The sequence below is a fragment of the Meleagris gallopavo genome, chromosome 1, assembly GCF_905368555.1.
Source record: "Meleagris gallopavo chromosome 1, MGAL_WU_HG_1.1, whole genome shotgun sequence".
NCBI classification, from domain to species: domain Eukaryota; kingdom Metazoa; phylum Chordata; class Aves; order Galliformes; family Phasianidae; genus Meleagris; species Meleagris gallopavo.
In genome coordinates, this window is record NC_139404.1 from 30,199,496 (window position 1) to 30,218,831 (window position 19,336).

Here is a 19,336-nt window from a genome sequence, read left to right on the forward strand (position 1 = left end):
TTTGTCCCTTGGCATTTTGCAAGCACAGTGAAAGGCAACATTTGAATTCCATGCAGTCCTGACAGATGAGAAAGAGATGATCAAAGAAGGAAATACAACAAAAGTAAGGGCAACAAGTGTCAACTCAGGAGCAAATCAAATGCCAAAGTATAAAAAGGGAAATAACCTGACAACTGCACTGTAGAAATTAGTTTAAAACTTCATGAGGAGTGCAATATAAAGATGAGTTGATGAAGTGATACAGCTGGGAAAAAAAAAAAAAAAGCCATTGTCACTCTGGGATATATTAGAAGGAGCACCCTTCTGGAAATGGTAGGATTGTATTCGCTGCAGGTGAGTTCTTACCTGGAATTCTGCAATTGCTGCTGGGCACTGCACCTTATGGGAAAGGGCTAGGCAATGGATGATGTACAGAGATACAAGCTTGTAACAGGAATATTAAGATGTTAGAAATGTGAGTGGGTACAGCTGCATGAGCACAACAAAGAATGGAAGAACAATGTGAAAAAAAGGGCTATGTTCATAAAGAAGGGCATAGTCCACAGCAGTAAAATTGAGGAATGCTCTCTGTGTTAAGCCCAGGAGGCCTGCACTCCTGTAAAATCAAAGCATAGGGCACTTCTCAGCATGACACCCTGCACTCTGACAACAGGAAGATAGAAACAAGATTCCAACACATGATGTATGCCATTCCTGTTCCTTACAGCCCAACCAGAATACAGCCTGTGGCCATTAGGCAGAAACTGTGGAGATGCAAGTCAGCAAACTTCAGATGCAATATTATCATGCCATGCTAATCTTTGGCATTTCAAGAGTATGAGACCTGTCCAAAAACCCATTTCTCATTGTCTAAGGGGTGTGACAAGGGCTTGATACCTGGCACACCTTTTGCAGAATGGTTGAGATGAGACTCCTGGGTCCACCAAGCCAAAACTCTGCTCAGCAGAGACAACCAGAGCAGGATGCCCAGGCCCATGCCCAGGCAGCTGCTGAAGATCTCCAAGGAGGGGACTCCACAATCACTCTGTCCTCTGTTACACATAGGTGACTGCAAACAGACTGCCTGAACACATCTTGGCTCCTGTGAGTGTATGGGAGTGTAAGGGAATGAAATCACAGAGAAAGTGATTGTGAGGGGTAAAGCCAATGTACACAGAGATTTTGTAAAATAACGTCACCTTCTCCTTTCATAAAGTCTCATATGAGACATTTACACCAATTTCTTACAGAAAGTAAAGCACATGCATCAGAGATCTCTGTTGAAAGGCTGAAAGAATGAGGTTTTGTAACCTAGATGATCTCCAGGGGAATTAAGGTGATAGTTCCCCATATGGAATATGTTATCACGAGGAGTAAAACAACCAGCTGTTCTCGATGGATGCTGGGAGAAGGAAAGAAGAGCTTCAACTGCAGCAAAATGATTTTGGCAGAGTATGGACAGGAGTGAAACCCTGGTAACAGCTCATCTGGGGCTGTCACGGGATCCTCACCAGGATTGTGCAGAGCGTGATGGCAAGTATTTGTCACCAGATGTTTGCATGCATTCAGACCTGGGCCAGGCTGGCTCAGGGACTGAGGATGTATTTTTGGTGCTTAGTGCCAAATTTATTGTCGTTGTGACTCAGAGGTCCCGGTGCCAGCCCAAATCTATGTCAGTTACAGGCCTGGTGCCTGTGCCAAGGTTATGTCATCACTGGGCTGAACAATCTCTCAGAGTCCCTCCTGACCTCAGTTGGATGGTTGCCACGAAACAAACCATCGCTCATGGAAGCGATTTTTCCACTGGCTCTACAGACTCCTGTTCTGTATCTCACTATCAGGAATGTTAAAGCATTCTTATTGTTCTCCTAATTCTTTTTCAACAAAACTGAAAAGAGCCATCCTTGAACTGAAGGCAAAAGAAGAACAAGCTTTACCCTATTTCTTTTCCATTTCTGCTGACTTTTGGAACAAACCTATTTGTTGGCTGGAGGTTATGTAAGTGCATCTCTTTGAGCAATCTTTGGTTGTTACGTGACTGGCAAAGAGGTGGCAGCAGGGTGGTGCTGTTGCTTTTTCATCTTCACTTGCTTTCTTTCCCTTTTTTTTTTTTTTTTAAATCCCTATTTTTCAGGAGTATCAAAACCAGGCTTCTGAAGCACTGGTACTTTGCCAGAAGTACACATGGAAATATTTGCATCAGTTATGGAGTTTAAAAAGAGAAACAAACAGCTATGTGTTTTCAAAAAGTTGTATGGGAATTTCAGGCACAGTGCTCCCATTGTCTTTTCCAATAACAGCAATGCTCTGCCTTGGAGTCGTCTATGAAATCCAGCATCAGGGTTTGAGAGCTGAGTGAAATCTGCTCCATCTTTATGTTCCGTTGCTGCTGGGAGATGCTTTGCAGTCTACCTGTACGTTTAGCGGGGTCGAGTTAAAAACTCATCTTGTAGCCTGGTTTTGAAATGCTCCTCTTTTCTGCATGTCTTCATGCACCTTGCAGCCTTAAATTGCATTTCCATCCATGAAACATGAAAATAATGTAATTAAGACAACGGTGGTGTCTTTACTGTGTACCTGAAAGCTAAATCCCACATCAGTTCTACGACAAGCTACATCTTATGTCACAGTCCCTGCTCTCCTCCCATCACTTATGAAAGAAGATCCTACAACAGAGACCGACCACCTGGGAAGGACCCATAGGGAAGGAGAACAGCTTCATATTGCACAGTGCAGGTATAGGAAGATGTTTGTCTTCTCTTTGCCTGACAGTGACCAAAACGTGCGGGGCATACTGAAGAATTCTATGTTGTACCTGCAGACCATGATGGGGATGAGGACAACCTCGTGTCTGAAGGATGAATATGTCCATAACCATCGAGAGGTTGGCATTTCATCCTGCGCAGTCCTTGAGCCTTCTCTTCCAACTTCCACAACTTTCTCCAAGTAACTCTGCTAAAACACACTGATTCATATTTCATTTTTTTACATGCACGGGCCTCAGTTGAGTTCTTCAATGACTGCGTGATACACTCTCAGACCTAAAGGTTTCACTCCTGACCCAATTTTGAATGGACAAGTTTACGGATGAGTGCAGAGAAAGCTTTGTGAAATCTTTCCTCTGCATCCCATTAGGATCCTCTTCACCTTTTTAGTTTTGAGACAGCATTTGATCAGCTTACGAAATGATACAATCATGAGTATGACTTGTATGATACAGACAGCTGCAAAATAAGTGAAGTAATTAAGTAAATAAATAAAAAACACAGTGATTAATTCAGTGCTTTTCCTGTACTCCTTTTAATCCTTCTGGATGCTGTTAATGCAGGAGGTAAATATGCTTATTTAAAGTAAAATCATGCAATCATTAAGGCTGGAAAGCATCACTAAGATCATCCAGTCCAACCCCAACCCGCTACCACCATGCCCACTATCCACGACGTGCCACTCAGTGCCACGTCTGTGCAGTTCTGGAACACCTCCAGAGACGCTGACTCCACCACTTCCCTGGGCAGCCCATTCCAAAGCATTATCAATCTTTCTGAGTAGAAATTTTGTTAATACCAAACCCAAATCTCAGTTGGGGCAACTTAAGACTACTCCTTCTCTACCTAACACTGATTTTGGTGGTGCTCCGCTGCTAGATAACCTCATCTGGGTTCCTTTTTCCCATCAAAGGTTGGACCTGAGGATATTTTCGACCTGGGCTATTCGCTGATTCTCTGACGCCCAAACAAGCCGAGCAAGGCGGTGCCTTCCCCGTGCCCGGGATGTCGCACGCTGACAGGTGTCAGCCAGGCACTGACTGCGGGAGCGCAGCCGTGTCACACAACGCCTTCCCGCAACGGAGCGGCTTCGGGCGCCGGGCACTGAAGGGCCGATCCCGCCCAGCGCCGCCGGGAAGGTGCCGAGCCGCCCCCGCCGCCCCGCCCCGCCCCACAGCCGGGGCCGCGCCGCTGCCGGGATCCGCGCGGGGCGCCCGGGGCAGAAGGGGAGCGCTCGGGGCGGCGGAGGGAGAGGGAACGGCGCGATGCAGGCGGAAAACCCCGACGTGCTGCTGGATCTGGAAGAAGAGGAGGAGGAGGAGGGGGACGAAGAGGTGGACGAGGAGGATGGGGAGAGCGGTGAGTACGGGGCTCTCCCCGGGGCGCGATAAGGGAAAAGTTGCGGGGCGAGGGTGGGAGCCTCGGGGAGCGTTCCTCGTGCCGCCGCCGCTTCGGCCATCCCCGTGGCGAGGCGGGGCGGACGGGGGGTCCTTGCCGTTCCGTCTCGACGCACGGCATCGGCACGCGGCGGCCGGCGAGGCGCTGACGGTGAACCTGTCGGCTTCTCTCCCGCGGGGGAGGGCGCGGCGGCGAAGCTTTCTGGATGCAGAAGCGCTGCCGGCGCACGGTGCCCCTCTCCTTCGGGCAGCGGGAGGAATGCCGCCCTCGCTGCCTCCCCCGGAGCTCGGCATCCCCCGAGCCCGCTGCTGGATGCGGCTCCCGAGCAGCGCGGCTCCGCTGCAGCGACGGGGAAAAAAAAGGGGATAATGACGGGGCCAAAGTGGCAAAGCGAGGAAAGACGGTCATTTCGCTGAGGGATGCAGGCAATAAAATGACCGCGCAGTTTTACACTCAAAGGCTGGGTGTTAGTCCGGCCCTGACAGCGGCAGCCCAGGACAATTACTTTTGTAATTGCTGTGGGAATGAATTCTATTAAAGCAGTTGCAGCGAACAGCCCCCAAAGGGCAGAATCTCAGCAGTTCAGACCGGCGGGGTCTGTTTGTTTCGTGCTGACTGACCTCAGTTCAAAAGCTGTTCTCAGCTGCAGTACCCGATGTATTCTGAAGTGTTTTCTTTCTGCTGGTTGAAATACGTCCAGCAGACAAGGAATGCGGGCAAATGTCAGATGAGCACACAGATGATAGATTTGTATATAGAAATTTTATCACATAAGAAGGGTTCCTTCGTGCTATTCTTCAAACTGCTGTGGTTACTTTTTTTCTGACAAGTGCCCAATGTTGATAATGTTTGACTACCGAACTGAGTTTCTGCATTTGTACAAAGCTCTACTGATGCCAACTCTGATGCTTGTGCTGCCTTCACGTACTGATCTTCAGCAATGGCCAATGCCATTTGCCTCAGTGATTCAGTCAGCTTGGGCCAACAGTGCACAGAGCTGGAGCCTCACCCGGGATCTCTGGAAATCAGGGCACGTCTGTTCAGCACTGTTTGCTTCTGCTCCAGATGCTGTGGGAGGAGTATCCTTTGCTGTATAGTAACAGTCCAAAGACAGATGAAGTTTTCCATGTGAAGTGCAGCAGAGGGATTGTTTGACTCCATTGCTCTAGAAAGGGTGGATCAGCACCACAGCGCATGAATCAACGCGTGCCTTTTCCTTTCCATTCTTCACCCCAGAGAACAACAAAATTGTTTCCTACTCATGACTCAAGCGTGGGGTTAGTTCAGCTCCCAGAGCCAGCAAGTGTGAGCTGCTCACTCTGCTTGCAGGATGTGGCAGTTTGGAGCAATGCAGTGTGTGGTAAAATTAAATAAAAATGGAGTGGGACGATTTCATCAGTTGCTATGCAAAGAAATTCCAGTGCACAGCTCAGTTGTTATTCTTCCTTGCAAAATGTGTGGGTAACGGTCCCGAGGTTTTTATGTTAGGTATAATCAGAGGAGAGCTGGCTTATAAGGCTGAGAAGCTCGGTGATCACCCCTTGGTCTCCAGTTTTATGGTACTGTCTGCATCTTTACCAAGGAAGCCAGGCTTGCCTTGCAAAGGAGGCAGGACTTCTGAGTCTTTTCCTGTTCATTCATGATCAGCCCAAAGCATGCATAGCTCATCAGGTGAGCATTACGAAGTCCTGACACATCAGGGAGCACTCTGCCTGGTGGTGGCACGCAGCTGGTTTAGGTTCTGTGTGCTGATGACAAGCAGAGCACTCCTGCCAGAGCAGATGTGGGCAGGAGCCCAGAGGAAGACCAGGACTCAAGAGCCCGAATCCACTGCAGAGCACTGTAACCATGCTGTCTGCACATGTAGCATTGGAAGCCATTGTTCAGGTGGCTTTTTGTTTAGGGAAGGAAGCCTCTTCCCAAAAGTGGGCTTTTTTGACAAGCTGAAAAGGTTTTTTTTCCCCAGTGCTTAAACTTTTTGTTTTGGAGGCAGATTTTTTTCAAGGGGAGTGTTACGTCGGTGACATCCCTTTGTTTCTGAGATCTCCTCTCACCAGGCAGGAATGGTGGGAAGGACACGAAGCTGTGGTCGCCACAGAACTGAAGCTTCCCAAGCCCATTATTTTCTGCCTAGAAACTGCCAGACAGTTTCATAAACTGTAAAGTTTTTCTTACCCTGGTGCCAAACCTCATGTAATGTCTAAATTAGTTTCTTTGTGTTTGGGGATTTATAGAATATCTGAGTGTGCTTTCCAGAAAAGCCATCTTCTGAGGACAATACCAAGGGTATTCACTCCATCCGACCATTCTGTGCCAAATACTTTCCTCTCTACTGGGTTACGTGAGCTCTTCCTTACTCTTTTTTGTCTTGTTTTTGCTCTCAAATAATTTCTAACAGTTCCTTGAACCTTGTGTGTACGTCTATTCCTGCCTTTTGAAGCTGCTGCAGTACTCAAGACCCATTTTATAGCTGGCCAAGAAATGGGAGTTTTTGTTAACCTTTTCCTTGTCACTCAGCCTAGATACAATGCTGATGAGAATTCCAGTTCTTTATGAAAAATATTTCATGCCAATGTTCAGCATAAGTTTTTACCAGCTACAATAGAAATGTACAGCATTTGGCTGATCCAAGGAGAGTTATTTGTGGAATTACATCTTCGAATTGTCTGCGAGGAGGCATTCTTCTGCAGCCTGTTTCCTTCCAGATTTGTGCAGCTGCTGTACAATGGAAATCCCGTCCTAATGGGTGATGTTTAACACAAACAGTGAAGAGCAGACACAGCTACTCTTTACCCCATTGCTTCTGCTCACTGTTCTGTTCTCAGCTTGGTTCCTCATGGTGTATACTGAATTTTATCGTAGAGTCCTTTGGGCTGAAAAGGACTCTTAAAGGTCATTTAGTCCAACACCTCTGAAACGAACAGGAGCATCTGCTGGTAGATCAGGTTGCTCAGAGCCTGGTCCAGCCTGATTCTGAATGCTTCCAGAGATGGGGCGTCTAACACATCCTTGGATGACCTGTTCCAGTGTTTCATTACCATCCTTGTAAAAAACTGCTTTCTTATATCCAATCTAAATGCCCCTCTTTTAGTTTGAAATGATTTCCACTCCTCCCATCATAACAGATCCTACTAAAAGTCTGTCCCCTTCTTTCTTTTAGCCTCCCTTTATGTACTGAAAGGCCGCTATCAGGTATCCCCAGAGCCTTCTCTTCTTCTCCAGGCTGAACAGCCCCAGCTCTCTCATCCTATCCTCATGGGAGAGCTGTTTCATCCTTTGAATCATTTTTTGTGGCCCTTCTATGGACCATGTCTCTCCTGTACTGAGAACTCCACATCTGGATGCAGTTTTCCAGGTGAGATCTCACACCGCAGAGTAGAGGGGCAGGATCACCTCTCTCACTCTGCTGGCCACACTTCTTTTGATGCAGCCCAGGATATAGTTGGCTTTCTGGGCAGAGGGCACATTGCTGCTCATGTCCAGCTTGTCATCCACCTTTACCCCCAAGTCTTTTTTGGCAGGGCTGTGCTCTATCCTAACATCCCCCAGCTTGTATTGATAGTGAGTGTTGCCATGACCCAGGTGCAAGACCTTGCACCTAATGAACCTCATGAGGTTCTCCTGGGCCCACTGCTTAAATCTGTCTAGATCTCCCAAGATGGCATCCCATCCCTTGGGCTTTTCACAACACCATACAGCTCTTGGTGTCATCCAAAATTGAGGGTCACTCAATCTCATCATCGATGTAATAGATGAAGAAATTAAATAACAGTAATTCCAGTACTGAGCCCTGATGGACACAATGTGTTACTGATCATTTGGACATTGAGCCACTGATCACCACTCTCTGGGCATGATCCCACAGCCAGTTCCTCATCCACTAATCAGTCTACTAATCAAATCCATATTGCCTGCTTAGACCCTCCAAATTTTTTTACTCAATAGTTTCATTAATTTGACCTGCTTCTGATTTCCATTTTGCAAATATTATTGATACTCCAAAATGAACATACTCCATACTAATGAATAACTTCAATCTTTCCCTTCCTTTTCTGAAAAGTGATCAATTATGTACTGAACTGTCCTAAAGGCAACAGAAAGTCGGAATAGTTGGATTTTTCGACAACAGCTTCATCGTGAAATTTATTGATTGTAATCTTCACACAGTGGGAAATTAAAAATTTTGTACTCAGGAGTAGGTGCAGGGATTAGATCTGATAACAACATGCAAAGGTTTTTAAGTAGATTTCTTTTAAAAATAAATGAGCAGTATTCTCCCTTTCATTCTATTTACTACTTTAAGTAGGGCTACCCCTCTCTACCCTTTCACACTTGCCTTTCTTCTCTGTTTTGTAACGAAACTAAGAGTTATTGGGGCATCTTTCAGTCTTCCACTCTCCTGAAGAAGGCTGTGGAAAAGTTATGTCTGATGAGCTGAGGATCTGGGATTTCTGCTCCCCGGTTCTGTGCTCTGCTCATGGCACTACTCTGGTAGAAATGCGAAGATGAGCAACTCTGTGTGCACAAGTTTGATTTCACTTTTCCTTTCTTGTACATGTGCATCCAGCAGGTGAAGAACATGAGTAAGCATCCCCGTGGGGTGTAAGCTTATAAACATTTGACCTCAATTGCTGTGACTTAAGGTACTGAGGCAGCAAGAGGATCTTCATCATGACCTGGGACACAGTTCTACCATGAAGGAGAAACTGATCTGTAATACTGGCCACAATGTAAACTGCTTTTCATGCCTCCCTTTCCTCTCTCATCTATCTGTTACCCAGTGATTTACACACATTTCATCCTCTCTTCATGCTTCAATTTTCTGCCTTTCCACTCACTCCATTTTGCTGAATCCTGACTGTGTGGAAGGAACAGATGGGTCACCAAGATTTTGAGCTGTGCACTGAGGGTACCATTCACTTTTTAATTTTGATGTAATGATTTTTCTACAAAACTACTGAAAAAACACAGCAAGAGTATAAATATTTAACTACAATATAATTACTGTTTTGTAGCTATTTATAATTTATAAACTCTGGAGGAGATTAGAATATTTTGAGAAAAAGACAGGAAATTAGGAGTCTGATAAGATTCACCAGATACACTCTTTTTTAAGTTTTTCTACCATAACAGAATTCCCAATTGTTCATTAGAAACTTTCTGTATGTTGAGAGTATTTTTGAGAGATCCCATTTTTCATATTTGAGTGGAATATATGAGTGCAGCTTACAGATAAGTTTGCAGTCAGGAACTAGGACAAACGCTATCTGCCATTGAGCCAGCTTGGGCCATTTGCACAACTTGGATAGTAACAGTTATGCTTTCCTGCTTATTAAGTCATTAACTTTGCCAGATGTGTATCACAGGGGATACAAACTTTTATTTACACAGCTGTTTATGAGCTTTTTAAAAGTAAAATCGACCTCTGCGTAGTTATTCTAAACACATTAGATTTTTAATTTTAATTTTTTCAAGCATTATTGTTTATGCAAATAAATAAATAAACTTATTACAGCTTATTAAACTGATAAAATACAGTGTTTGTGTTGATAATATATAGAGCTTGTGTTACATGGTACAGGATTGTGCCTAGCAGTTCCATAGAGGTACAGTTATTGGAAGCAATGCAATCCAATACTCATAAGGAATGTCCATGTGTCACAAGATTTGCAACTTGTGCAATATATCAGATTCCAGGTAGAGATCTTGAGTTTCAGGAGTCCAGAGACATGAAGGGGTGATCTATCTGTGGTGTAACAGACGTCATGTCAGTCTATGGGTCACATAGATAGGCATTTTGAATGTGATTAAACATGGATTATGAAGTTGATCTGCTATTATATGCATGGAAATTTCAACATGATTTTTATCATTTAGATCATTTCATCTTAGTATTTCTTGCTACCTGTCACTTCCTGGGAAATGATAGCTTGCATGCTGTGGGATTGAGGTCTGCTTTGCCATGAGATGTGTGGCAAACCCCAAGGGGAACTAATGCTAGAAGTGATGTTTTCTGCCATGGTAGGGAAAGAAAAAAAACACAAGGGTGATTTTGTCTGAGAAAAATTACCTGCTGTAAATTAAATAGTCTTGTAATGCTCTCCAGTTCACCCTCTATAGAGATGTTTTCCTTTTTTTTTCATTTTGTTTGTTTTCAGTTTGAGATTATATGTTCTTGTACCCAACTATAAATAAAAAATTAAAAATCAAATGAAAAAGCAGTAGCCTTGAGTTTAACTATGAAAAATCAGGAAAAACAGTTACTCTTTTTTTTTTTTTTTTTTTACAATAGGTGCCAGTTAGTGTGACAGAATATCCTCTGCTTGTTATGAGAATAGCTTTGAAAAAGGTGTTGCAGACATGAAATGTGTAGAGCTCCTGGAGGTGTGCATGTAACGAGTATTCAATAGAGTGTAAATATCAACGTGGAGAGGTAGAAAAGAATGGGGCCGTAGATTTGGACTATTTGTAGTTTTTATATTCAGAAAACAAAGGTGGGGACAGAAATATAATGCAAATACTGAGCTCTGTATCCTACTGAATAGAAAAAAAAACATATTTCTACTGCTGATCTGCCATATGGTTCTAGTGCATGCCTCTGGCATAGTCCTCCCTAGAAATCGCTCTACAGAATTTATGTTATTTAACTGTTATTTGATTTATATTTTTAATTTAGAATTAGAAGAAAAAAAAAATCCACACTGCAATTCATGGGTCTTATATCACTTGTGACTTTTTATTGGTATTTTGATTCAAATCCAGGCCTTGCTGTGAACATGGGTAGAGCTGTTTTGCCATTGAATGGAGTATGTTTCCATCCACCGAACAAGCTAAGATCAAAGCCCACAAGGGCATGGTTAACATTTTGTGTTAGAATTTTGGGTTCGTTAGTCTGGAAGTTGAAATTAAAACCTTAGGATTTAACATCATAAACATGTCAAGCTAGCATACACTGGCTTGGCTACCAAAAGGAGTTTCCTTCCCAGGCACCTCAAAGTAACAGCTTCAGTGTTTGTGACCTTTTGGCCTTCTTCTTCATCGGGGTACATTATTGGCAGCACAGAGGAAATAGGGGACTGCAGAGAGCTACACAGTACCCTTTAGCTTCCTATTGCTCACCTATGCTGTCTACCAGATTTCTCACCTACAGTGACTGTTGGTTGGCAGGGATGGACTGCTGAGTGGCAAAGGGCAGGGAAAGGAGAAGACTTACTTCTTCCACTAGCATCAAGCAGCCTGGTACATATTCTTCCATTGCATAGTACAATCCAATGGGGGTTTAGTCCCTTTTACTTATTAATAGAATCATAGAATCATACAGGTTGGAGAAGACCACTAAGATCATCTAGTCCAATCACCAACCCATCTCCACTGCACCCACTAACCATGTCCTTCGGAGCAATATCTCCATGTTTCTTGAACATTTCCAGGGACAATGATTCCACCACTTCCCTGGGCAGCATGACCACAATTTCTGAGAGGAAATTTTTCCTTATATCCAACCTTCATAACCTGCTTTGTCAGAGCAGCTTTCTCTTCAAAAGCCTTCCAGTTCTAAGCTGTCTCAAAATAGATGGCCCATTTCCTATGCAGTGATTGACCTGTTGAAGATCATAATATTACTTAATATAAAATAGCCAGAGTCTTGTTAGCTCTGTCAGTGAAAATAGCCATACTCATAAATTGTGTGTTTGTTTTATTAATAAATGCTGTGTTTGTAAAATGATAAGATTCAGACCAGTACAGGCGCTGCTCACAGAAAGAAGCAGGAAGACCATTGGATTTTGGAAAGAGACACATTTCAATATCTTTAATTAATACAAAATTCAGATTGGAAAATTAACAAAGACATACTAAAACAGAAAGCGTCTGAACTTTAAGCAGTGCCATTTTAAGTCTGCTGGAGCATAAACATCTTTCCTTAATTGATTTCATGCCTCATGTGGTAGAAATTGCAGCTTAGTTGCAAAGTGTTGGATAGAAGCTAAAGAAGACTGAACCCTTCGATTCAGAGTTTACATTAAATAACTTCCAACTAAGCCACTAATCGTCAGTATTCTTTAGACATAGCCAAAAATCAACATTTTGTGGTAGCTTCTACCAGTTTTGCTTTTCTTTCAGAGTTACCCTTCCTTCCAGATTTTTGTTGGTGGATTCCCCCTGAACCCCTTAATCTGGTCGGTCAGGTCCTTCAGCATTTTTTCAATGTGGTTTCTCATAGGTCATTAAATATTTGCATAGGAGAGTGTTCACTGTAGTCAGAATGAACTGCTATGCCAGTGCTCTTCTACAGCAAACAGCCAGCACCTCTCTTCAATCCAGGTGCGGTCTGAGAGCTGCTTCTGCAGCAGGTTACGTGACTGAGAAGTGCAGTGTCCTGTGGGCTCGTAGCTCGTGTGAGTCTTTAGCAGAAGTGAAGAAAGTGTCCTGCCCACAGAGAAGTTGAGGTGTGTTGTGTCAATGGACTCCACAAAGCACCAAATACCAGGATTGATATCAGTGGTAAGAATACTGGAGCACAGCCAGGTTCTTGGCTGAAGACTTTGATAAAATAACTCTTCAAAGGGATGGAAAAAAAGTAGCTCTGACTAGGGAGGTGGAAGTAAAGGCACGGCATCCACTGAGACCTGGGTAGGGTGAGACTGACGAAAAGAAAAAAGAAAAGAAAAGAAAAGAAAAGAAAAGAAAAGAAAAGAAAAGAAAAGAAAAGAAAAGAAAAGAAAAGAAAAGAAAAGAAAAGAAAAGAAAAGAAAAGAAAAGAAAAGAAAAGTGGGAGAGGAAAAACAGAGTATTAATAAGAGTAAAACTACCAATGCTACTGTTCACGTATATATATGTAAGCAATGGCATAAAGATTGTTCCAGGTCAGTTCATCAGGAAAATAAGCATGGGGCTAAGGTAATATAACTGTGAATTAAAACAATTCATCTGTGGCATTTTCATGAATTTTTTTAATATATACTAAAATTAATAATGTGTCCGTAGGTAATTTACCCATCAGTGAAAATACTATGTTTATACAATTAATTATTTGAAAAAAAAAAGAAAAAGAAAAACCACTGCTGTAGGTTTAGCACTGCAGTTAGAGATAATAACATTTAACAAAATAAGGATGAGATGATGATCCAGAGGGCTCTATTGTTTCCAGAGAGTTGTATTAATTTGCATGTAATATTACTAACTTTATTTGATCTCTCTATCTGTATGTTTTTTCTTAAACTGTCTAATGGAGTTTTTACAGGAATTAATGAACAAAGGTCAGGTCAAACAACACACACTTTACCCTTGTGAACTGCCTCTTTGATGAGAGTGAGAATAGCATCATTTTTGTAAATGTTGTTCTTAGTAGAGAATGCAGAACTAGTCCCCAGTGAAGGAGTTATCCTTATTAAATATTTCATCATTTCAGCATATACCGATCCATTCTAGGGAAAATAATTAAATTCATCCAGTTATCTGTTATAAAAGACAAGTAGGAATTTACACAAAGGACAAGTTTAAGAACTGATGTCCACATTTAAGAAAAAAAGCCAAGCAAAGATTGGATTACTTAAACATGCAATGTATTTAAAAATAAAAGCAAAATCAGTATGATTGGAAGAAGGAGTAAAGGAGTTTTAATATATAAGCTTCAATGGTAGCATGGTCCAGCCAAATGAAGCTCCATTAGACCTCTCCTTCACAGAAGTAGAAAGTTTTGGATAGAAGATGGTTATTTAGCATGCAGCAGCTGGTTAGAAATAAAATCAGAAGAGTCCCTCAACTGCTGAAACTACAAAGTATTTCCTGATTAGGAACCCAAAGTATGCAGTTTCTTTCTAAGCTCCATTTCCACCACTGAGAATGCTTACAGACATGAGTCTATGCACCTACACATGCAAAGCTCAAAAATTCACATAGGTTCAGACTTTAAACTTACTATTTTCATAGTCAAAGTCACTAAAAGTATCTTTTGGGGACCCTCATAGTGTATAACAGCTAACTGTAAGAAAAATTTTAAAGCTAACGTTCTGAGAAACTCGTTATAGAAATTCAATTATATCTCTTTTGAGGCATGTAAATTTGAGAGCGAGAGGTGTGATTTTATAAACACTCCTCAAACTTCAAATTTCACATTAAGCAACTCATTGGTCCACAGGCACTGAACTTTAACCAAACAGCCAGTTGCAATTACAATTTGGTTAATCATCTCTGTTCCTCCTGAAGATGTCCCACAGCTGCCTGGAGGCTTAGCATTCCTGATGAGCACTATGGGATCATCTCTGCTGCTAAAAACAGCTGTATTTGTAGCTTGGGGCATCTCCTGTAAAACATGCTGAAGGCGACATACTTTTCCATGTAATTCTGCTGTTGCTTTGATAGTAAGCTTGAGATTGATCTCAGCAAACCTGTTGGATGGCAAAAGTGGCTTGTCTTTATGTTTCCTGCCTAAGGACAGCTGGTTTGGTTGCTCTGGGATAAAAGAATAAGAAAGGATTCACATTATTTTAGGCAATGAAGAAAAGGCCTTCAGCTGAAGAAGGCATGCTGACAGAAATGCTGGTGCATTTGTGGAGTAATGTACTTCAGCACTGGAGCAGATGCAAAACAGTTTATCTTATTGTTGTCCAGAGAGTTAAATATATGGTTACTGTTGAAGTATCAAATCACAGTCCTTCAGCAAATCAGCATTCAGAAATATACAGGTTTCTTAGGCCAGGTCCTGGACACGCATGTGGTCTAGAGAGGGAAGGTAGCATGCTCACATTAAAATGGTGAATGGCTTTCACTTCCTGTTTTTATTCTTTGTACTTCTTAAAACTGTTATATTTTATGTTTGCCTATTTAATCCTATCAGGAGCAACTGAAGGAACTGAAGGATCTGGGGCTGTTTAGTCTGGGGAAAAGGAGGCTGAGGGGGAGACCTTATCGCTCACTTCCAATACCTGAAAGGTGCTTACAGCGAGAGTGGGGTTGGTCTCTTCACACTGGTGACAGGTGACAGAATGAGGGGAAATGGCCTTAAGTTGCACCAGTGTATGTTTAGGTTGGATATCAGGAAACACTTCTTTACAGAAAAGGTTGTTAAGCACTGGAATAGGCTCCCCAGGGAGGTGGTTGAGTCACCATCCCTGGATGTGTTTAAAAACCATTTGGATGTGGTGCTCAGGGACATGATTTAGCAGAGGGTTATTAGTTAGGGTAGTATGGTTAGGTTGTGGTTGGACTCGATGATCTTTAAGATCTTTTCCGACCTGAGCATTTCTATGATTCTGTGATTCTATGATTGTTTTGGTATGAATACCAATATTTTTGTTTAACATAGCTGAATTAAATTAGATCTCACAAACAGCCAATCTGAAATTTCTCAGGGAAAGAAAACACATGTGACCACTGATGTGGTGTTTTATGGTGTTTGGAGCCAAGCAATGCTACTGATAGCTGTTACATTGCCAAAATTTAACTTGCTTGGTCCATGGAAGGAATCTTGATTTTTACAGGATTACCTGCAGTTCACTCATACAGCAGCAAGAAGTTCTGGAGCAGTGGGCTGCTGCTATGCCTGCGTGTCCACCTGTGTAGCTGGTTACACAACATGAGAAAAACACTTTTGAGTTAAGTGGCACTGTCAACATCCATAACGTTATTTAAGTATGTAAATGCTGCAGTCTCAGCCCTCAGAGACTGTGCACTGCTGTTCAGAGTGGTGGGGGTTTGGTTTTGTTTTCAGTTTTTCCACAGCTATTCATGATAGAAGGATAAATATTTGTCTAAACAATGGTACTCCATGTTTTAGTTGTGTTTGGTGGATCTGGGGGGGCTCATTTCCTCTGAATGGAGAATTTAATTAAATGTTTTAGGGATAGATGTTTATCCTTCTAGACAGGACAGAATGTGTCCATCAGAGGTGTTTCCATATCTGTCACTGGGCGTCACTGAACAAACCCAGTGACCCTTCTGCTCAATTAGATTTTCTTGAGCAACTTCCTGCATACAGAAATAAACTCCAGAGAAATCCTTTTTCCTTTCAGGAAGTCTCACAGTTCCCTTTCATCCCTTTCACTATTTTTTTCACCTTTATCTTCTGGCAGCTTAGCATCAGTGATTCTCTCAGCCTTTGGAGTGCCAAGCCTGACTCCACAAGAGCAGCTCCAGCAAAAGAGAAATGTCACTCAGCCATAGGTCAGAAGTGACAGGAGATGCTCCCAGCATCCAGCCTACAAAGTGCCAGCCTGCAGCAAACAGGCAGGAGGGCTAATTTATCGGATCCTAATTTGCTGTCAGTTTCTAGAGATCTCCTTCCTGATATCAGACTGCAATTCATTAAATTCCTCTAACAGGGAAGTTTATTCTCCTTCAGCCAGAATTTGAAGTTGACACAAGAGATAGGAGATGCAATACTCTGGTTTGTGTTGTAGGGGTCAGGCTGGATGACCTTCCTACTGCCTCGCTGCCTGCTTGTCTATGAGCTGCATTCATGCACTTCAAAAGGTCGTTTGTATTTCTCTCCATACAAAAAGTACAATCTGCTGTAAAACCACCGTGGTTTCTTCTTAAAACAAAACTTAGCATAGCCACTATAGAGGGTTTATGACCAGCCTCTTCACAGCCCACCACACTCACTTTAAGCCTGCTGCTATGCTGCAATACATAGCCAACCTAAGTGTAAATGAAAGGTAGCTCTGTAGGAGGATGCTTTGTTTTTGCTTTTTTTTTTTTTTTTTTTAATCCTCTAACTTCCACAGTTCTAAATAAGTGGATAAGAGTCTCTGTAGAAATGCATTTGTTAAGAAAGGCATGGCTGGATCTCTCAGCACTGGTTGTACGTTCATGAAAGTCTCTAATGCCATATGAAAAGAGCAAGCCAACGGTTCCCAGACCACACGCTTTGTAGACACTGAAGTAAAATGTCTTTCCATAAATTGCAAAGCAAAGGTTTCATCCCTTCCCTCCCCCTCATTTTTTTTTTAAGATTTTGTGAAATTACACAGTGGTAAAGGTGAGCTAGTAAAAAAACAAAGAATTTCTCTTTGGCATTATATTCCTTGTTATTCCTTCTTGGCTTTGTTATAGCTGAATGGCATGTAAGATTCAAAGCCATTCATTTTTCATCATTGTCATTAGTGCATAGTGTGACTTCTTTTTGCTTCCTCCTGAGATAAGTTATCAAAATACATGCTTTCCATGTTTTTATGCTACCTGCCAATCTAAAGGAAATTTGTGCTTTTAAATTCATCTGCTTTCTTTCCTGGTGAGTACTAAAATTGAATTTAATCACTTTTGATGGTTGGTCTTCTGGGAAGGTGCAACAATTGTTAGAAAAAGTATACAAAAAGCACTTTACATCACATAATATCACATGCTTACTTTGGTTGGTCTAAAGCTGCCTCCACTGTTCCAGATCTGAAAGGCCTTCTCATGATGGCCTGTGCTGAAATCTGATATATGACACTACCCAGGAAATGATCATATTATATGTATTTATTATACTTGTAAATGTAAAATCTCTACAGCTACTTGAAGGGAGGTTGTGGTGAGGTGGGAGTCAGCCTCTGCTCCCATGTAACTAGTGATAGAACTAGGGGGAATTGCCTCAAGATGCACCAGGAGAGATTCAGGTTGGACATTAGGAAATATTACTTCTCCAGGAGAGAAGCTGGAACGGGCTGCTCAAGGAGCTGGTGAAGTAACCATCCCTGGAGGTATTCAAGAAATATTTAGACGTTGTACTGTGAGACATGGCTTAGTGGGAAATAGTGGTGACAAGTGAATAGTTGGAGTGGATGACTTTAGAGGTCTGTTCCAACGGTGGTGATTCTATGATTCTTATGTGTATATACTCCATACATGAACAACATCATTGCACATCACACCCTTAAAAAGTGCTTGCCAAGCATTGGGATTTCCTTGAGGATCTATGGCATATGCTTCAGAGGGTATAGCAGTAGGTAATATATGTGAGAACATTGCTGTGCCACCTTATAGACTGGGGAGGAATCAAAAGTTACTTGTCCTCACTTTTCCCATTGCCAGCAAGTGTAAGAAGCAGTTGCAGGTTTAACAAGTACAGAGGGAAATACACGAGTCAAAAAGCCACAAGATAATTTAAAACAAAAGTACACTTCTTCTCTCTGATCATGTCCTCTGGAGTTTGACTACCTCAGCACCCATATCTTATGCTTTGGCACATAGGATGGCTGTTTTGACCCAGAGACCCTCTGGCCAGTCTTGGGGACTAGACAGACCTTTAAGTTGATCAGTAAGTACCTTCTTGTGTTCCTTTGTACTCTTGATATCTTTTGGTTGCACATACATATTGTTTCTTAAAAGGCACTGCACAAAGCTGATGGACAGCCTTATAGGCAAAATGCAACAAAAGAATACGAACAGGCTCAGGCTAAGACCTGCAGCTGAACAACCACCGACAAGTGGCACATTCCCTTTTTATGTAGAGAACGCTGATCAGGCTCACAAACAGTCCCAATAAGGGCTAATGATGTTACCAGCCTTTCAAGGTTATGCCACCATCAGGCATCCTTCCTGTTAATGCCTCTTTTCTCAGAAAGTAATTTATAAACCTCTATGTCTTGGAAGCTGCAGCTGTTCAGCACAGAGCTGTCAGCACTCATCTGGCTGTGAGGGTGGGCATCATGCACAGAATTGTCAGCAAAATCCAGAATTTTGTATTGATAGTGATTGCAATAAGCTAAAACACACACTGTTTTGTTTTTCCATTATGGCATGGAATTCACATTAATTACATTATTCTGAACTGACTTTTAAAACTCAATAAATTTGATATATGAGTTGCTAAGGAAAAGTGTTCGTAGTTATTATGATTACTTTTCTTACAGTACACTTTGAAATTACTCATCAGCAGTGCAGAGTGCTCCTACATGAGGACCACTAATCAAATTGTCTGATTAGGTGAAATTCTAGTCATTCAGCAGTTTCCTCATGCCAATTTGCAATAATAATTTTTCCATCACTTCTGCTCAAGGAATCTCTCAACTGCTTCAGATATAATTTCATTTCTAAACTGACTGTATAATTAAATAATACAGTATAGCCAGCAGTAATCTTTCCTCAAATTTAAATGTAAATGTTACCAGTTACCAACAGGAGCCACAGAATAATTGGCTGTGGCTAATTATGTATTATGTCTAAAGAATGTTAACATTATGGTTGCAAACTCAAGCGCTTACAAGTTGGGC

General features: G+C 42.2%; 1 protein-coding gene across 4 annotated transcripts in view; it reads left to right on the forward strand.

Moving 5' to 3' along the window:
• Positions 1-3,725: 3,725 nt before the first annotated feature.
• ANO6 (anoctamin 6) overlaps positions 3,726-19,336 on the forward strand; it is a 70,137-nt gene continuing 54,526 nt past the window's right edge. For 2 of the 4 annotated variants that reach the window (XM_085219891.1, XM_085219895.1), the window contains exons 1-2: positions 3,726-4,103; positions 18,315-18,381. In XM_085219891.1, coding sequence (XP_085076017.1) covers positions 3,750-4,103; positions 18,315-18,381 — 421 coding nt within the window. In that variant the 5' untranslated portion in view covers positions 3,726-3,749. The remainder of the gene's footprint in view (positions 4,104-18,314; positions 18,382-19,336) is intronic. The other 2 variants (XM_085219892.1, XM_085219902.1) reach the window with 2 other exon arrangements.